This window comes from Eleutherodactylus coqui, chromosome 4 (genome assembly GCF_035609145.1).
Source record: "Eleutherodactylus coqui strain aEleCoq1 chromosome 4, aEleCoq1.hap1, whole genome shotgun sequence".
In the NCBI taxonomy this organism is placed as follows: Eukaryota; Metazoa; Chordata; class Amphibia; order Anura; family Eleutherodactylidae; genus Eleutherodactylus; species Eleutherodactylus coqui.
Window position 1 is genome coordinate 63281296 of NC_089840.1, and position 19577 is coordinate 63300872.

At 42.9% G+C, this 19577-nt stretch overlaps 1 protein-coding gene across 1 annotated transcript in view; it reads left to right on the top strand.

Moving 5' to 3' along the window:
• ANKRD13B (ankyrin repeat domain 13B) overlaps positions 1-17313 on the top strand; it is a 170144-nt gene extending 152831 nt beyond the window's left edge. The window contains exons 9-15 of the mRNA XM_066599585.1: positions 4419-4483; positions 9988-10118; positions 13070-13227; positions 13491-13643; positions 14015-14175; positions 15267-15343; positions 16316-17313. Coding sequence (XP_066455682.1) covers positions 4419-4483; positions 9988-10118; positions 13070-13227; positions 13491-13643; positions 14015-14175; positions 15267-15343; positions 16316-16505 — 935 coding nt within the window. The 3' untranslated portion in view covers positions 16506-17313. The remainder of the gene's footprint in view (positions 1-4418; positions 4484-9987; positions 10119-13069; positions 13228-13490; positions 13644-14014; positions 14176-15266; positions 15344-16315) is intronic.
• The last annotated feature ends 2264 nt before the right edge of the window (positions 17314-19577 follow it).

Sequence of the window (19577 nt, forward strand, 5' to 3'; positions counted from 1 at the left end):
GGTCACCATACTTCCTTCTATTGTGCGACTGTGGCTAAAAATTGCAGAACAGCTGCGCTGCGGGTGACACAGGAAAATCAAGAGGTTATAAATATAAATCAAAGGTTATATTAAACCTAGCAAAGATTATACCAAAACTGTAATGTGTGGTTGAGTAATTTCTGCTATATAAGAAGATAAGAAATTGATGCATGCAAATCTAAGGCCTTAGTCAGACGGGCGTTTTTAGCCGCGATTTGCGCATGCGCATGCGTCCGGCGATTTTTTAAAACCATTGCTTTGCAATGGTATCGGACACATGAGCACTTTTTATGCGCTCGTCCGATAAATTATAGAACAAAAAATCGCAGATCGCACCTATCTGCGATCTGCGATTCCTGTTCTCTTCTGTATATGCGCTCAATGGGGCCGGCGGCAGCAGCGCCGACCCCATTGAGAGCATATAGAAGACAAATCCTTCTTCTCTGCCACAGCTGTAACAGCTGTGGCAGAGAAGAACGATGTTTGCCCATTGAATTCAATGGAGCGGCAATACAGCCGCTCCATTGAAAGCAATGGGCTGCCGGCGTGCGCGGGGTGAATTGTCGGGAAGGGGTTAAATATATAAGCCCTTCCCGGCAATTCATCCTAAAATGTGTTAAAATAAAAAAAAATTGTATACTCACCTTTCCGCTGCAGCCGGAGTCCAGCCGCGGCCGCTGTCAGTTCTCCTGAACTGCTTCTCGGCACTATTCAGCCGGCGGGGCTTTAAAATCCCCGCCTGCTGAATGATCTGCCTCTGATTGGTCACAGCCCTGACCAATCAGAGGCTAAAAACACTCACACACCCATTCATGAATTCATGAATGGGTGAGACTGCTGCCTCTCAGCGCTGAGCCAATCAGGGGCAGGTCTGACTCACATCCATTCATGAATGGGTGTGAGTGAGGCATGCCTCTGATTGGCTCAGCGCTGAGCCAATCAGGGGGCAGGTCTGACTCACACCCCCTTCACACCCACTGCAGGACGGCCGCGCGGAGCTCCGGCTGCCGGCAGAAAGTGAGTATACAATTTTTTTTTATTTTTACACATTTTAGGATGAATTGCAGGTAAGGGCTTATATATTTAAGCCCTTACCGACAATTCATCCCGGGCTCGCCCGCAGCGCATTGCTTTCAATGGAGACGGCTGTATTGCCGTCTCCATTGAATGCAATGTGCTGGACAGCTCCGGCCCGTTTCTAATGAAACGCGGCTAGGAGCAGATTTTCGGGCGATTTGCGGGCGACTTGCGTGCATCGGTCACGCGATTTGCGGATGCGCATCCGTCATGCGATCCGCAAATCGCGCGAAAAATCGCCCGTCTGACTAAGGCCTAAGGCTGCGTTCACATCAGCATTTTGCTTTAGTTTTTTTGTTCTGTCCTAAGAGCAGAAAAACTGGAGAAAAAAAATCCAGTAAGGTCCCCATTAATTTCAATGGGATTTATTTTTTTGTTTGACTCGATCTAGCACGATCTAATGGACTATTCCATTTTTCTTTACATTGTACTCTATGGGGGATGGACACAAAATGAAACTACGCAGCACTTTTTCTTCCAGTATTTTGAGCCGGATCTGCAGTGGAACCTCCAACCGGAGGTGCCAACGCAGACGTTAACCACCCTAAGAATATCCCTATCTTACAAAAATTGAGAGAATAGTACTAAAAGCTGACAGTGGAGGAGGCACTCCACTTAAAGCATGTAGGAAGTGACCAAAGGTATGGAAAACTTCAGCTTTCATTTAATAAAATATGTGATCAGCATATGAAGACGCGTTTCGGGATAACCCCTTCATCAGTTCAGCTGGTGTTTAAAATATGCAAGCTGTATAGTACATATTGAAAGGCAGAGTGAGATGGAGGGTGAGAGAGTAAAAAGGAAAAAAAATCAAAGGACATATATGTACCGTATATTCCGGCATATAAGACGGCGCAGCGTATAAGACGACCCCCGACTTTTCGTCTTATATGCCGAAAATACAGTGTGGGGGAAACAAATGAATACTCCACTCCAGCGGCGTTGCTGCAGGCTCTTGCTCCCCCCGTGCACACTGGCAGAGCATTGCTTTTTGCAAGCGGGGCTTGAATGCCCCGCCTCCAGAAAGCTAATGCTCTGATTGGCTAACTCAGACGGCGTCAGCCAATGAAAGCTGGCATTTAGAGATGAGCGAGCATACTCGTTAAGGCGATTTACGAGAGAGAGCATCGCCTTTTTTGAGTACCTGCTGGCTCGTCCCTGAAGATTCGGGGGGGCTGCGGGGTTGAGCAGGGGGTTGCGGAGGGAATCAGGAGGGAGAGAGAGGGATCTCTCTCACTCTCCACCCTGCCCCCCGCAGCCACCCCCTGAATCTTCAGGGACGAGCCAGCAGGTACTCGAAAAAGGCAATGCTCTCTCGAGTAAATCGCCTTAACGAGTATGTTTGCTCATCTCTACTGGCACTGCGTTAGCTAATCGCAGCGCCAGCTTTCATTGGCTGAGGCCGCCTGAGTTAGCCAATCAGAGCATTAGCTTTCTGGAGGCGGGGATTTCAAGCCCCGCTTGCAGAAGTCAATGCTCTACCGGCGTGCACGGGGGAGAGACGGCCTGCAGCAGCGCTGCGGGAGGTGATTATTCTCTTTTTTTTTCAGACAACTGTATACCCGGCGTATAAGACGACCCCCGACTGCAAAGCAGATTTTTCGGGGTTAAAAAGGTCGTCTTAAACGCCGGAATATACGGTATATGTTATATAAACACATGCAAGTTAAATGTAGTTATATATATTCAGCGCATTAGTATATGTAGAAAATAATAGATAGAAAAAAATATGAATGAAAGTATTAAAAATCAGTCTAAAAAAAATGGCCATAAGTATAGTAAAAGACTATATAGCAAAAAGGCTATACAGCAAAAATGACAAAAACATATGATAAAAGGAAGAGTATATAAAAATATGTATACATATATAAAATCATAATGTAAAATAATATTTGTCAAAAAGGACACAAAAAAGCGGCTTCAAATATTGATTTTCACAATAAAGATTCCACAAAGTATGTATAAAATGTATGATAAAGCTGCAAGAAGTGCACACAACAGGAAGGAAACAGAGGGGAGGAATATTGTATGGTGGAAAAGTGAAATATAATGGACTTACTAATTTGTGGGTCCCAAAAGGGTTAATAATGAAATCCTCTTTGCCTAGAAAGATTAGAAATCTGTTGGGACAACAAGTCTTATCCAATAGGTGGGAGATGGGAAAGGAGTAAGTGCCCATTAGACTCCCCCCCCCCCCCCCCACTATCACCATAAGGGCTCCTTCAGACTGGCGGTTGCGATTTTTGCTCATTAGATATCTGAGCGCCAGCGATGCTTTTTCTTGCCAAAACATCGCTGCCGCTTGCGATTTTCTCGCAATAGACAATAGGAGTTTCTAGCATTTAAAAACGCATCGCATGAAAATCGCAAGCTTGTGCTTTGCGATGCGATAAAAAGGAGGCTCCATAGGGAGACATAGGAGATTAAAAAAAAAAAAAAAGATAGAACATGCTGCAATTTTTTTTTTTTTTTTTTTTTTTTTAACGCCACACCGCAGGAGTGAAAACATTGCAAACGGGAATGAAACCATTGAAAATCATTGGTTTCATAATTCTGCGTTTTCTTTCACTCTGGGATCGCACGATTTTCTCGCAGCTGTGTAGCCTCGCTAACACTACATTGGTATTCTCCAGACGAAGAAATTAAAAAACCCATCCTGGTAGCCCCTCGGTTACCTTTGCCAGTACCAGGGAGAATAGCTGCTGGAAAGGCTTTTTTAAATTTTTTTTACAGGGAATGATTCTGGATATAGACAGAACTAGATCATTCAAACAAGCGAAAGTCTAAACACACGCCAGCGACTAATCGACGAACAATAATCGTCCACTTTTTGTCCGTCGTTCATTTTATGCAGATATAAAAAACATCGTTGGCTTGTTCACTTATCGTTCGGTCAATAGTGCTCATTCAGTCTTACTCATTCACTTGTACAGTGAATGTGAATGACGGAACGATTCCTCGTATGAACGACCCAGCGATGTATCTGCCTGTATAAACGGGCTGCCAGCGCGAACGAACTACCGATTACGTTATTTTCTTGTTCAAAGGATACTTTTTTGGTATAAACGGGCTCTAATAGGTGATAATGACAAGCTGGCACATCTACCATTCAATCATTCTTCGGGGTATGAACTGATCTGTTGGTTTACCCCTTGGCAACAGAGAATTTAGAATACAGTGATAATCCTTAGAATTCCTTAGAGGTAATAATGATGCTTTGTATGGGAAATGAGAAAGACTATATTTTAGACACAGTCGTGGGTAAGGTAATAGTCAGGTCCATCCCCAATTTTGGTGTTACATCTCAATTTTCCTTCCAGGTAGTAAAACGCCTTTGCAGTCATTCCTGGGGATAGCGGAGCAGCACGTAGGACCAAACAATGGGGTGAGTATTATTGTGTGATTGCTGGAGCCTTGATAGCAGTCGCCTCCGCTGTGTGACTGTACTTAGAAGGATTGTATTAGATGTCTCTTGTGAAATAAGGATTTACCACAAATCAATACCCGGTGTGACAGAATGCGCTCCTAGCAGCCTTCTCTCTGACGGTTATCAATAATTGTATCCTGAAGACTGAAAATTACCTCTAGATGAAGATAGAGACGCTGCTACTAAGTATACAGGGGAACAAATCACTGGAAACTGGATCAGAGCTAATCAAAAATCGTAGTGGCCGGCCATACTTACTGATATACTAATACAGAGGTACAAGGGCCAGTACAAACACCACTTCCCAACAGCAAGCAAATAGGCAAATTGCTATATGGAGGAGATAGCAACATAATGATCAACACCCACTCACACACCCACCACATATTTGAGGGGGGTGCTTAGTATTATACTTGCACATAGATAAGGCTTCCAGTCACACAGATACATGTAGTGCACCACGTAGCCTTACAGCCTATTACTGACGCCTATACTATCAGGATGGTTGTTCTGCACCTTATAGGTGAACCACACAAACTACTGATACCCGGTGTCATCGCACCACTAGCACAGATGGGTTCCAAGTGCAGGCACAAAACCAGTGTGACATCACCGGACCACGTGATGCACCTGCCGGCACATGCATGATGTCATTCTGCGCTATATACTGAGGGAGAAACATGTCCCTTCTGTCTCTGAGCTGATTGGCTGGCTGAGATGTCTATCGTTCCAGCCAGCCTATTAGTAACTTGTTTAGGGTATTTATTCCAGCTCCTCTTGTATTTAGATCTAAGTGGGGCTATAGTTATACTTGTGCTATACATCTGTATACTGGTTCCTGCTCTGTGTTTAGGTGCAACTTTGCCTTTGAGCTTCAAAGTCCTACTGAGTGCCTTCTGTTTTTGAATTTGGGGCTTCGAACTTCTATTTTCAATTCGTCTCAGGAACTATTTTTGTTACCCTGTCCTTGGTTTGTTTACTAGTCTTTTCTGTCTCACCGTTTTCCTATCTCTCCCCTCCTCTACATATTACATCGAGGGATGGTTAGCGAATTTAGCTAGATTCCAGTTGTGGGGTTGCTCTTTTCAGGGTGAGTGCTCTGCTTCATAGATCCAGATAGGGCAGATATAGGTCTAGTTTCCAATACTACTACTATCTGTTATATAATTTCTCATCCTTTGCATCCCTGTAATCCCCTGTACTCAACCTCTGTATCCGTTTGTCAGTTTCGCCAACAATCCTGAAAGGACATGACACCCGTGCCCCAGTCTGGCTTTAAAATGTTGAGTGATCCCCGTGTGTCAATACATTGTGTGGTTCACAACTATGGTGCTCCACAGACCGCCTGATCTAATAGTATGGTTGTGTGGTTCGAACACTGAGACCTGTGATTGACTGCAATTCCATTATTTGGCTGTCCAAAAAAGGTCTCAAAGATTAATAACCTGAAACTTCGGCCCAGCTTCTGCATCCTGGGAAACCAATGCATGTCACACTGCCTCTTCAAACGAGTGTACTATTCAGTAACAGAATGTATAAATTCTAGAGATTGGGGCATCCCAAACTTTTTTGTCCTCATCTTGTGTTAAAGTGCTGTAAGTCTATGGGCACACATAGCAGTGAAAATCTACTCCAAAATATGATTTTGGTGAAGATTTTCACTGTGGATTTCACTTACTGCATTGCAATAAATTAATTCCTCAGTGAAAATCCAACAAATTTCCCAAACAAATCGGGCATACTGGGGATTTCAAGATGCACAGCATGACTATTTTCCAATGTGGAATTTTCAGCTGTAAGTGAATTGGGGTTGTTAAAACCCCATTTACGTACATTGTACTGTATATTGCTGCGAAATTTCGGCGTGAAACCCACAGCTGAAATTCTGTAGCACAACTGCAGTGTGTGGACTTACTCTGTCACTCTCCAGTCATTACTTTTTTTCCTGATACTGCTCCTGAGACTACTCAAGCATAATATCTAGAGATGAGCGAGCACGCTCGTTTAAGGCTGATGCTTAAGCGAGCATCGGTCTTCTCGAGTAATCAGATTACTCGTCCAAGCAAATGCGGGATGGCGGCGGGGGTGAGCGGGAGGAAAAGAGAAAGAGATCTATCTCACTCTCCTCTCCCCCTCCCCCCGCATTTGCTCAGACAAGTAATCAGTTACTCGAGAAGACCGATGCTCGCTCAAGCATCAGCCTTAAACGAGCGTGCTCGCTCATCTCTAATAGTATCAGATCAGGCTCTGTTCACATTTGTACTGAGTTCTGTCGAGGTTCTTGTGTTCTTGACTGCAGCTCTATTCTTACTCTCAAGATCACTGGACCTCCAACAGAATGGGACACAGTGCAAATGTGAACAAAGGTTTCTCGACTCCATTATACAGTTCAGTAGGATTTGTCGAGTTTGATTGGGAGCTGTTGGAGGCCATGTTTGTCCAAGATACCAAAACTTTATTAACCCTTTCCAATCCACTGTCTGACGTCTGAAGACATTCTGATTGAAGGCTGTACAGCTCCGATGTCAGAAGACGTCCGGCAGGGTATTCTTACTGTATATTAATGGTCACTCTGTTGTCGTGGGCCTCTCCAGCATGCCCCATACCGCAGTACTGACTCTGGCCAGCAGATGGCGCCATTGTAAAATGGTGGAAAGAGAAAACCCCCTAGGAGACCCTGAATCCAAATTTGGATAGCAAAGAGTTAAGAATGGAGGTCATAATGGTAGTGTGAACAGTGCCTAAGAAAGGCAGTGATTTTGACCAATAAAATGTGGCTTGGTGCCTTGGGAATGTATGCCTTATATACACTGATCTATGATGTTAGAGTAAAACGCATACTGATCTGTAAATTCTTGATCACATTGTACGCTGTCTTTCTAAATAGACAGATCCTTCAGTTACCAGCAGACGATCCATTAGCCGTCATTTGCCTCCCTTGGCTTTGATTAACACATCATGGTACTCCTTCCCCCAAATTGAAACACAATTTGCTTTTCATAATGCATTCAGTGATTTAATTGTAGAGATGCCTGGCAAACCTCCACTGGCATCAGCTGATCCGGTGCCAGCGTACCGTACGGCTGACAAAGTCCTATGAAGAATCACGTCTAAAAGTATTTATTTGTATAGGAAGAAATATAAATGACTTCATGGTGCAAATGTATTTGTTTGCCGATATAGCTGTCACTGCTCACGCTTAAGTCACAGAATAGAAAGATTAGGCATCACCTCAGACATCTGTCAGATTGCTGCTCACTCGTACCATTACTCTTCTTATTTTCATAAACATATGCTTCCATCAATACGCTTTCTGTCTCGGGAAACTGAGACGCCAGGACACAACAGCTCAATGATAAAGCAATGCCGGAGATTGTATTCATTCGCAAAGAGCAAGTAGAGGGAGCCATGATAGACACATGTACGTGTTATTATATGTGTGTGTATATTATATATATATAATTGTACTCACACACTGATTGCTGAGAAAAAAATCAAACACCGAGGAGGAGTTGTCGGAATTGAAGGGAACCTTTCTGTGTGATTGTAACATTAATATAAGTGATTACAATATCAGAGCAAGAGGAGAATCTATTGCAGAAAAATTAACATTTGAAGGGAGGCTCTAGTACCCTGTTGTACTGCCTGTAGCTTGGATACAAGATGTGATACAGGCCGGCATAGAGGCTCTAGTACCCTGTTGTACCGCCTCTAGCTTGGATACAAGATGTGATACGGGTTGGCATGGAGGCTCTAGTACCCTGTTGTACCGCCTCTAGCTTGGATACAAGATGTGATACAGGCGGGCATGGAGGCTCTAGTACCCTGTTGTACCGCCTGTAGGTTGGATACAAAATGTGATACAGGCGGGCATGGAGGCTCTAGTATCCTGTTGTACCGCCTGAAGCTTAGATACAAGATGTGATAGGGGTGGGCGTGGAGGTTTTAGTACCCTGTTGTCCTGCCTGTAGCTTGGATACAAGATGTGATACAGGTGGGCATGGAGGTTCGAGTACACTGGTGCACCGCCTGTAGCTTGGATAAAAGATGTGATAGGGGTGGGCATGGAGGCTCTAGTACCCTGTTGTACTGCCTCTAGCTTAGATACAAGATGTGATATGGGCAGGCATGGAGGCTCTAGTACCCTGTTGTACCGCCTCTAGCTTGGATACAAGATGTGATATGGGCAGGCATGGAGGCTCTAGTACCCTGTTGTACCACCTCTAGCTTGGATACAAGATATGATACAGGCAGGCATGTAGGCTCTAGTTCTCTGTTGGGCCACCTCTATCTTGGTTACAAGATGTTATATGGGCAGGCATAGGGGCATACACATTTCGTATGGTATCCTGCGGCATATCAGGCTACATTTGCTGTAACTGACCCTCTAGATTGTGCAAACTTGTAGGCTGTCGAAGTTGGTGTCCCAGATAGTCTCATGCAGTATGTATTGGCGATAAATCTGGTGACGGGGCAGCCACGGAAGTGTGGTAATGTTGTGGAGGCTCCTGTGACCCCTTGTGTGTGCGGCCGAGTATTATCCTGCTGGATGCCTCTTGGAAGCCGCCATGAGAGGAACACATATAGCTGCAGGATGTCCTGAACATATCACTAAGCTGTCATTGTACCACTACTAGGATTGACCGACTATTGTATGCTATAGCCCCCCAGACCATCACACCAGAAGTGGGGGCAGTGTGTCGTTCCACAGCAAAGGCAGGATTGAGGTGCTCACTACGAGGTCTCCAGACAAGAACACGGCCGTCATCCGTGCCCAGATTAAACCTAGATTTGTCGCTGAAGATCACCTGGTTCCACTCCGTAGCGTCCAGTTTTATCGTTCACGACACCACTGCAAACAGAGGCGATGGTGGGTCGGTGTCGGAGGCCGTACATGTTAGGGAGAGGGGACTACATAGCAGAAATCAAGAATGTTTTCCCTCCGGCTTGAGGTCAACACATTCCTTTATTCATATCAATCACTAATATTGTAAATAATCCCTTAAAGGGGTTGTCCAGTTACTGGACAATATTGCTGCAATAGCTGCAGCTGTCTTAAAATAACGAACAGAACAGTATTTACCCGTCCTCTGCATGGCACCCAGGATGTGAGTGCTGATGCCCAGAGAATAGGCTGTGACTTTGCAGCTTGTGATTGACTGCAGCGGGAAGATCACTACCGCTGACTACAGCTTCCACAACCATCACCAGGAAGACGGTGGGGCAACAGCACTGGATCCCTGTGGCAGAGGACAGGTAAGAACTGCTCCGTTCGTAATTTTAAGACAGTTGGATCCATTGCAGCAATGATGTCCGGTTATTGGAAAACCCCCTTAAATTAGCATAAAGCGGTGGGTTTTATGCATACTCGATACACTACGATGTATATTGAAAACTAATGCTATTAGGTGTTAAAGCTGTTGATTAGTTCAACATTTGCTTTTCTGTTTTCGTTTTAACAGACATTAATCACCCAGACTTTTAGCCAGACTAACCCAACAGCCATCACTCCGGATGAATACTTTGACCCCAATTTTGAATTGGGACAACGGGATATGGGGAGACCCATGGAACTTACTACCAAAACTCAGAAGTAAGTAAAGTCTAACATAAATATTCTTAATGTTACACTATAGAATTAGGACTCAATGGTTCTGATTTATGACAGTTTCAAAAGAAGTCAATAGTGTGGTCAGGCAGATGGAAAACAAGTAGGATGTCCGGCTGCACAGATAGAGGTATAACCAGTAGAAAGAGGGGATTGTGATCCCGCTGTACAGAGCTCTGCTGAGACCACATCTAGAATACTGTGCTCAGTTCTGGAGACCTCATCTACAGAAAGACATAGATAAAATAGAATGAGCCCAAAGACAGGCGACAAAAATGGTGGGAGATCTCAAGAACAAACTTATCAAAAAAGATTTAACCCCTTAAGGACCAAGCTGTTTTGTACTTTAAGGACCAGACACTTTTTAGGGACTTTACCCATGTGATGGTTTTACTACCCTATTTTTTTTTCCTTTAGCTATCAAAATTATTTTTGGTGGGTTTTTTTCTGTGACATATAGGACTATTTTTTAAATATCTTTTTCACAGATTTATTTTTCCGTTCTTTTTAGTTTTATTGGGGGTAAAAAGCTAAAAAAAAATGATTTTTTTTTAACATTTCTAGTTATTTTTTTTAATTAGTATATTTACACTAAAATAAAGTATGGCAACGGATTACTGATTTTGTTTCAGACGTTTTGATATATAATATGTATGGTTTTGGTTTACAGGGCGCTTATAGCGATATTTTTGGTTGGCATCGGTTTTGGGTTATTTACTTTTTTTTGTATGTATTTTTGTTTTCTTCTGGAATTTTGTTTTACTTATGTATAGGATTATGTTTTTTACTATCTATGTCCCCCATGACGTCATATAAGACCTCCTGGGTGACATTTACATGTTTTTTTGTTTTTTTTTATTTGACACTTTCATAGCATCCATAGCAGCCCCAGTTACAGGGGAAAACAACGCCTGTAGTGACATTAGTCACTAGCAGAGCTGGACAGGGTCATATGACCCCCATAGTGTAAGTTACACTTTACTTTCACTTTTGGAGTACGCAGTGCTCATTGAGCAAAAGGCAGAAATGGTTATAAACACCCCTCCTGCCTTCTCCTCCGGGTTATCAGCTGTCACTAACAGTAATTTTAACTATTGGCGGTGCTTTAAGCCCAGGACCAGGTGTCGTAAATTTACAGTGCCTGGTCCTTAATTGATTAAAGAACTTAATTCGGAGACTGGAGGAAAGAAGGCAGAGGGGGACATAATGGAAACCTTTACATGTGTTACAGGAGGAAAGAAGGGAGAGGGAACATGATGGAAACCTTTATATATGTTACAGGAGGAGAGAAGGGAGAGAGAAGGGACATGATGGAAACCTTTACATGTGTTACAGGAGGAAAGAAGGGAGAGGGAACATGATGGAAACCTTTATATATGTTACAGGAGGAGAGAAGGGAGAGGCGGGACATGATGGAAACCTTTACATGTGTTACAGGAGGAAAGAAGGGAGAGGGAACATGATGGAAACCTTTATATATGTTATATGAGGAGAAAAGGGAGAGAGGGAAGACATGATGGAAACTTGTTTGTATATATATCACAGGAAGGGAAAGGGGGGACATGATGGAAACCTTTACATATGTTACAAGAGGGAAGAGGGGGACATGATGGAAACCTTTATATATGTTATATGAGGAGGGAAGGGAGAGGGGGGACATGATGGAAACCTTTATATATGTTATAGGAGGGGTGAAGGGAGAGAAGGGACATGATGGAAACGTTTAGATATGTTACAGGAGGAGAGAAGAGAGAGGAGGACATGATGTAAACCTTTATATATGTTATATGAGGAGATAAGGGAGAGGAGGGACATGATGAAAAGTTTTATAGATGTTACAGGAAGGTAGAGGGGGGGCATGATGGAAACCTCTACATATGTTACAGGAGGAAACGGGAGAGGAGGACACGATGGAAACCTTTATATATGTTACAGGAGGAAAGAGGGCAGAGGGGGACATGATGGAAACCTTTATGTATGTTACAGGTATAAATAAAATTTGGGTGGGAAGTATTTATTAGGAAGCTAAACACAAGAACAAGGGGGCATAATCAGGGATTAGTTGGGGGAAGATCAGAAGTAACATCAGGAAATATTATTTTACTGAATGAGTAATAAATGCTTGGTACAAACTTCCAGCAGACGTGGTTGGAAAATCAACAATAAATGAAGTCAAGCTACCCAGGATAAGCATACATCTACGAGAGAAATAAAAAGCAAACAATATAAAGGGCAACTAGATGGACCACGTGGTCTTTTACTGCCTTCAATTCACTATGTTTCTATGAAACCATAGCTAAATTTCCTAAACGATAGCTAGAATGAAGGAATTTCAAGTGGCTGTTCATAGTGAAGTGTCCACTTGGTTTCTAACTCTGAGATCTTATGGAGCTGTGAGCAAATGTTCAAGGGCTGGTCATAGACATGAATGGGGATTTAATACACATTTACTTCACTTAAAGGGGTTGTCTCGCGAAATCAAGTGGGGTTATACACTTCTGTATGGCCATATTAATGCACTTTGTAATATACATCGTGCATTAAATATGAGCCATACAGAAGTTATTCACTTACCTGCTCCGTTGCTAGCGTCCTCGTCGCCATGGTTCCGTCTAATTTCGGTGTCTTCTTGCTTTTTTAGACACGCTTGCGCTGTGCGGTCTTCTCCCTTCGGCTCTGCTCGGCAGCATCGGCGTTTGGCCCCGCCCCCTTGTACGCGTCATCGCGTAGCTCCGCCCCATGACGTGTGCCGGTTCCAGACTCCATAAAATATATTTATGCTAAAAGAAACTGATGTTAATACGCAGATAACTGGATGGCTTTGTGAAACAAAGTATAAGGGGCTGTCCAGGTGTCAAATGAATGACGTGCATGTAAGTCATAGATTGTCTTTCATCAATATCTATAAGTTTATATTTTTTCCATTTCACACTCAGGTTTAAAGCCAAACTTTGGTTGTGTGAAGACCACCCGTTGTCTTTGTCAGAACAGGTGGCACCAATAATTGACCTCATGGCAATAAGCAACGCACTTTTTGCAAAACTTCGTGATTTTATCACTCTCAGGCTACCCCCAGGATTCCCTGTCAAAATTGGTGAGTTCTATATTACCGTACACTTTCAATTCAGCGCTGGAAGTAGTTTTTCATGCTTTCATGGGATGTTCTTCTGGGTTGGACTAAAAACAGTAACTAACGATATAGTCGATTAAAAATAATGAAGTAGAGTAACATGTCCATATATGTTGTTTCCAGTCTTTGCAGTTATTTCACTCTAGCTAATTACAGATGCAAATATTGCACTTCACTATAAAAACTATTGGTATGCAGTGCTCTTATGTTGTGTTCTCATTTTCCAGAAATACCCATTTTTCACATTTTGAATGCACGCATCACTTTCGGAAACCTGAATGGATGTGATGAGCCAGTGTCATCCCTTCGCCAAAGTCCCAGCAGCGAAGCCCCCTCCCCAAGCAGCGATTCCTGCAGTGTTAGCAGCACCAGCTCTATAAGTATGACGCCACAGCAGGGGGAGACGGGACAGAGGGACCACAACAGTATGTGTCAGATCTCAGCACTGGGGGCAGAGGAGGTCCTGGGTTGGGGTGACTAGAGAGAAGAATCCCATTAGCCATGCCTCATCTCACCCATGGATTCTAGATGGGGAGGTAGCATGATCCACAAGCATTTCAGATGGCGCCACCAGGCCTCCACCTTCACTGCTTTGCCTGAATACACATACAAGATCCGCTGCTTTTGTAATAGTGTTTTTGTGTTGCAATAGTGCAATAGGAATGAGGTATTCTAGATGGTTTCTTAGCATCATTTCAACCTCTATTTTGCTTCACTGACCTGTATATTCTTCTTCTTTGTGAATTTGCAGATTCTGGACGTGGCTGTGAGATGGACCAATCTTTGTTTGAAGCTCCTCGAGGTTATAGCATGGTGGGAAGTTACCGTGAGAGTATGCGAGAGGAAGAAGATGACCTGCTTCAGTTTGCGATTCAGCAGAGTTTACTAGAGGCTGGTAGTGAATATGACCAGGTAATAACTGGCCATGACTCCCTCCTCTTCATTCAAGAGTTACAGTGTGCAATATTGCTCAGATTTATCAGTCTACATAGGACAGAAAAATATTAGTTCAGGTTCAGATATAAAGTTGCACAATGATCACAAAAGGAAAAGCACACAAAAAACAGGGGAAAGTTTGCAGTTTTGTCACAAATGCTGTAAAGCAAACTTTTGAAAAGTTTGATTCAAGGAGGGAGAGGTCCTGTGGCTCAGCGGTTAGCACTGTTGCCTTGCAGCGCTGGGTCCTAGGCTCAAATTTGAGCAAGGACAACATCTGCATGGAGCTTGTTATGTTCTCCCCGTGTTTCATAACAATCACCTTTTGGCCAGGATAAACCCGTTCAGGTTCACTCCAAACCAAACTTTTAGCAAAGTTGAACCCAAAACGGGGTTTAATTGGTTGGGTTCGCTCAACACTAGTCACAACCATCAGCCAGTTTTCACACTATAGCCATAGCATTAAAGAACAGCTGGCAGCTCTCCTGACATTTCAGTTTAGTAAATACTTGTATTCCCAGTGAAGTGCCAATTCTGGAGCGTCTTTTCTGGGTAATCTGTGTTGCAGTGTTCCTGTATTATTCCTCCTGGACGTTTATTTAAGGACACACCCTTTTGACAAGGGGAATAATAACACCCAATTGTCAGTTTACTGTATTCATACAATTCCTGTAGAAATAACAAAGGAACGCAGACCTCCAAGATAATATGCCCCAGGATTGGTATTTCATGGGTAATATAAGTATTTACTAACCACATAGGGTAGGCAAGCTGACAGATCCTCTTTAAATAATACAATTCTGGCTACCTATAGCCTCCACCCAGTAACATTTAGGAGCCTACAATGTACATTTCCCATTGAACTCCGTAAACGTCTAAGCTTCCAAAATAGTGGTAGCAGCAGGCAATCCAAATGTTATTTAACTCCATGGCTATACAGCTGATTGGTGACGGAAAAGCCTAACAATATTAAACAGTGACGTTACTGACAGTGAACATAAATATATACCTAACTGACAAGAAAAGTGAATGTAAATCTAATAATTTCTTTACGTCTACTTTTACAGGTAACGATTTGGGAGGCTCTTACAAATAGCAAACCAGGAACACACCCAATGTCAAATGAAGGTCGGAAAGGAGAAAGGTTTGTAAGACATAGATTCAGCACAAAGTTGATCTTCAGGTCTTATGATGAATTAGTAAGTTTGTAAATTACATTTGTGCAGGCCACCTATTCACAATATGTGCGTGACTCCTTTATTATTAGCCATCTGAAATGATAAAACATATAAAATAGTTCTGTAAAATACTTTAGAAATAACCAGTATCAAGCAATTTCTTTAATAAACATTTAATGGGGTTATCCAATTATAAACTATTGGTGGCCTATTGTCAGTATAAATCATCAATAGTTGCTTGGGCCCCCAGCTAATCAGCTGTTTGGCATGCCAGTGCACTCATGCACTGATCTGATTTCTGTAGGAAGCAGGCAGCTCTGTTCCCACTGCAGTGGCCAGTTTTGGTATTGAAGGTCAAGGACCATTCATTTCAATGGAAACTTGATCTGCAGTGCCAAGAATGGTCACTGCAGTAAGAATGGAGCTCATTGCTTCCTGCAGTAATCAGCTCAGTGCAGAAGCACAGCAGCCGAGCGAATAGCTGATCGACAGGGGTCCTGGGCAACAGTCCACCACCGATCTACTATTGATGACTTATCCCGATGGTAAGCCATCAATTGTTTACAACTGGACAACCCCTTTAAGTGCAATCAAAATGTTTTGTACAAATAAGTACATGAAGGCAGGAATCCCGAGTGGTAGACCCTCACCGATCAACTAGTGATGACCTATCCTGAGGCTAGGTCATCAGTAGTATAGTCCCAGAAAACACCTTTAACTACAGTTGCACCTGAATTTTCAGGTTCTGAATGAAGCTCTTGTTTGTTCATGTTATGAGGCTTTAAGAACACCCTAAAATTACGCTTTTTTTACTCTTTTTTTGAAACACAAAGGTCTATCTAGGATTGAGCAATTTATATGCATGCCATAATAAACTTTAATTTTGTTACCACAGATGTCCTTATTGTTTTAATTTTTGCTACTGCACCTTTTTGCAGGACTCCCCAGCACACACAGCGATGCAGCCCCCCACACACTGTCTCCAGCAACACATTCAGCACTTATCAGGAGCAACTGCGAATAGCCATGGAGCTCTCGGCCAAGGAGCTGGAGGAGGAGGAGAAGCTGAAACAGCAGGAAGAGGAAGAGCTGGAAAGAATTCTACAGCTCTCCCTTACTGAAAAATAGCAGGGCATCAACTTTACTAGACAGGCACCCATGAGGTCTCCTCAAACTGTCTAAGGGCTCACTTGGGAAGCCACAGATATAGACATGTGTTTAAGAAAGATTCATCGGGAAGAGAATTGGGTGCAGATGGAGCTTCCTGTTACACACAATGCATTGCAACATGAGCCAGCGGACAGGGGTCACACACCACTGTAGCCTTTCGTTGACATACCTCCTATTCTTTCAATTATAGGAAGTGTTGAGTCAACTGAAGGAAGTCAAAAGAACTTGCAGACACCAGACACAAGCTCAAGTGTGGATTCCGATTACCTGTCTACGCTACCTTGGATAGGTCATCCTCTTTGCTGCTGGAGCAAAAATGATATGTTGGTGAATTGCAAGCTCTCCAGCAACAAATTGGTTAATTTTCACAATATGGTACCTCCAAATATCTCTGGTGACAGTTACCCAGCAGGAGATGGACTTCATATAACCATGGCCTCCATATAGGGCTGTAGTGGATGTGATTAAATTAATTCTATTTGGGTTGTGTGCGCAATATATGTCAATTCTTTAATTATCAGGCTCAGTTCTATGTAAGTGGTTACAAATTATGACAAAAAGTATATTAAATGTGTAGGAGACTCGGAAAGAGAGGACAAAGAGACGCTTACCTTCTCTTTCTTTTATTCACTACAAAGGACGCCATGTTGTCGGATACGGATTCCACAAGTGAATTAAAAATTGGGGTTTCCTTTCATACAAAATTTCAATTCAATGTTTGATGTAAATTAAAATGGTAATAAAGGATCTTTCCCACAATGAACAACTTTTTTTCTCATTCATGGAGGGGCAAAAAAATGTGTTTTCTCAGCCAATGATCCCGAAATTCTGCGGAAAATATCATTAGGCCACTGGACACAATGGATTAGGCTATTAAACCATTGGTACACTAAAGACAGTGGTGCCAGATTCAAGGAACTATAAACTGCTGAACATCAATGACTGGTAAGTACCTACAATATTCTAGGGGATAAGCTATAAAATAACTGGATAATCGGCAGTATATATCACATGTATCTTCCCCTAGTGAGCTCTTTAAGCAGGATTTTACATAAAGACAATTCTGTCCCCCTTTCTGATTTTTACAATCCCTTCTGAACAGCATGCAACCACGCATTTCACCACCCAGGCACAGCTTTCATCCAACCAGGTCTCTGTTATTCCCACTGTATTGTAGTTTTCCTCAGACATTATTACTTCCAGTTTGTCTACTTTATTGGTTAGACGTCTAGCATTAGTCACCATGCAGTTCAGAAGGTTATTTATTTTAAGTGTATGCCTACCAACTATTCTGCCAGTTCTAACTGTACTAAGCCCTCCCACCCACATTACCATTACTTAGTCCCAAATCTCTGTCTACTTTATCGTCCCGTCTATCTCTCTAGTTGTCCTTCCCCCCAGTCCCTAGTTTAAACACTTCTCCAACCTTCTAGCCATCTTCTCCCCCAGCACAGCTGTACCCTCCCCATTGAGGTACAGCCTATCCCTATGGTAGAACCTGTACCCAAGAGCAAAGTTGGCCAAGTTCTCCAGGAACCGAAACCTTGCTTTTCTACACCAACTCTGGAGCCATTTGTTTGCCTCCTTAATCTCCTGCTGCTTTTCTGGTGTGGCACGTGGTACAGGTAGTATTTCAGAAAATACTACTTTGGAAGTCCATACCCTAAGCTTACATCCTAGTTCCCTGAAATAATTTTTAGTACTTCCACCTACCTCTAAGTTTGTCCAAATTGTAGATATGCTGTAGCAGCAATAATGATGCAGGAGTTATGCCAAAATTGTCTTTATTCCTCTGTGCAACGTTTCGATCATTCAGTGATCTTTGTCAAGCATGTAAGTTTGTCTAAGTTTGTCATTGGTGCCAATGTGCACCATGACCACTGGTCCTCACCAGGACTGGAATGGCATGCACAGACTTAAGACCTCTTTCATATGGACGACACTGATATTGTCGCGAGAAAATCGCAGCTGTGTTCTGTGCGATTTCACTCTGTTTTCTCGAAGCGATATCACGATTTTGTAGCACTCTTGTCGGGATTTTCTGGGGTGCTTGAAATATAAACCCTGCCCCTAAAATAAGCCATAGCTGCATTAAATAAATAAATAAATAAATAACTTAACAGGCGCTGTCTGCTCGGCCGCACTTCTCTTCCCGAAGCTCCAGCACACTTCTCTGTAGTCTTCAGCCAGCGCTTCCTGGTGAGGGGGTTCAAAAATCCGGCCTCCAGAAAGTGCTGGCTCTGATTGGTTTAGCCACATCGCTTGAGAACCAATCCATGCAGCTCTCGATGAACCAATCACAGACATTCAATGCATTGGTTCATAAATCCCGCCTCCACGAAGCGATGGTTATGATTGACTGATTTATGAATTGGGTGAGCCGCAGCCATCGCTCACCGCCAATTCACAAGGTAGATCCGTGAATCAATAGCTGGGATTGGCTGAGAAGAACCAATCACAGCCATCGCTTTGTAGAGGCGGGATTTATGAATTGGCTGAGGGACCTGACAGAATGTAAAGTACATGTGACAGTAATAACATTAGTGGAACTACCAGTACCTGATCAGTGTGGTAGTTGCCCCTTATTTATTGTGGGATCTCTTGAATGTGATGCTTTTTCTGCTTTTTTGGTGAAGGGTCTATCCAGTATTAAACAGTACTGACAACATGAGTGCAAAAAGAAAGAGCAATTCCATTGACTACGGCTTCCTCCAGCAATGTGAACTGTCTCTAAAAAGATCGACAACACTGTTTAAGCTGGAAGATGTTGACGTTATTAAACTTTGCATTGGAGTCCTTTGTTGTTGGCATCGACTTTTCTAAATACCAACTTTCCAAGATGATTGCTATGGATGAAGGATCTCAACGACCATTGATCAGCGGGGTGCCTCCTCAATCTACATTCCCTCCAATGGTTATGAAAATTCATGTATTACCTGTATTTTGGCAATTCATCTGGATGGAAATAAAGCCCCACCTCTAATCATTAGTAAGGGAAAGAAGGATAAGATTAAATGTATTTTGGGCACT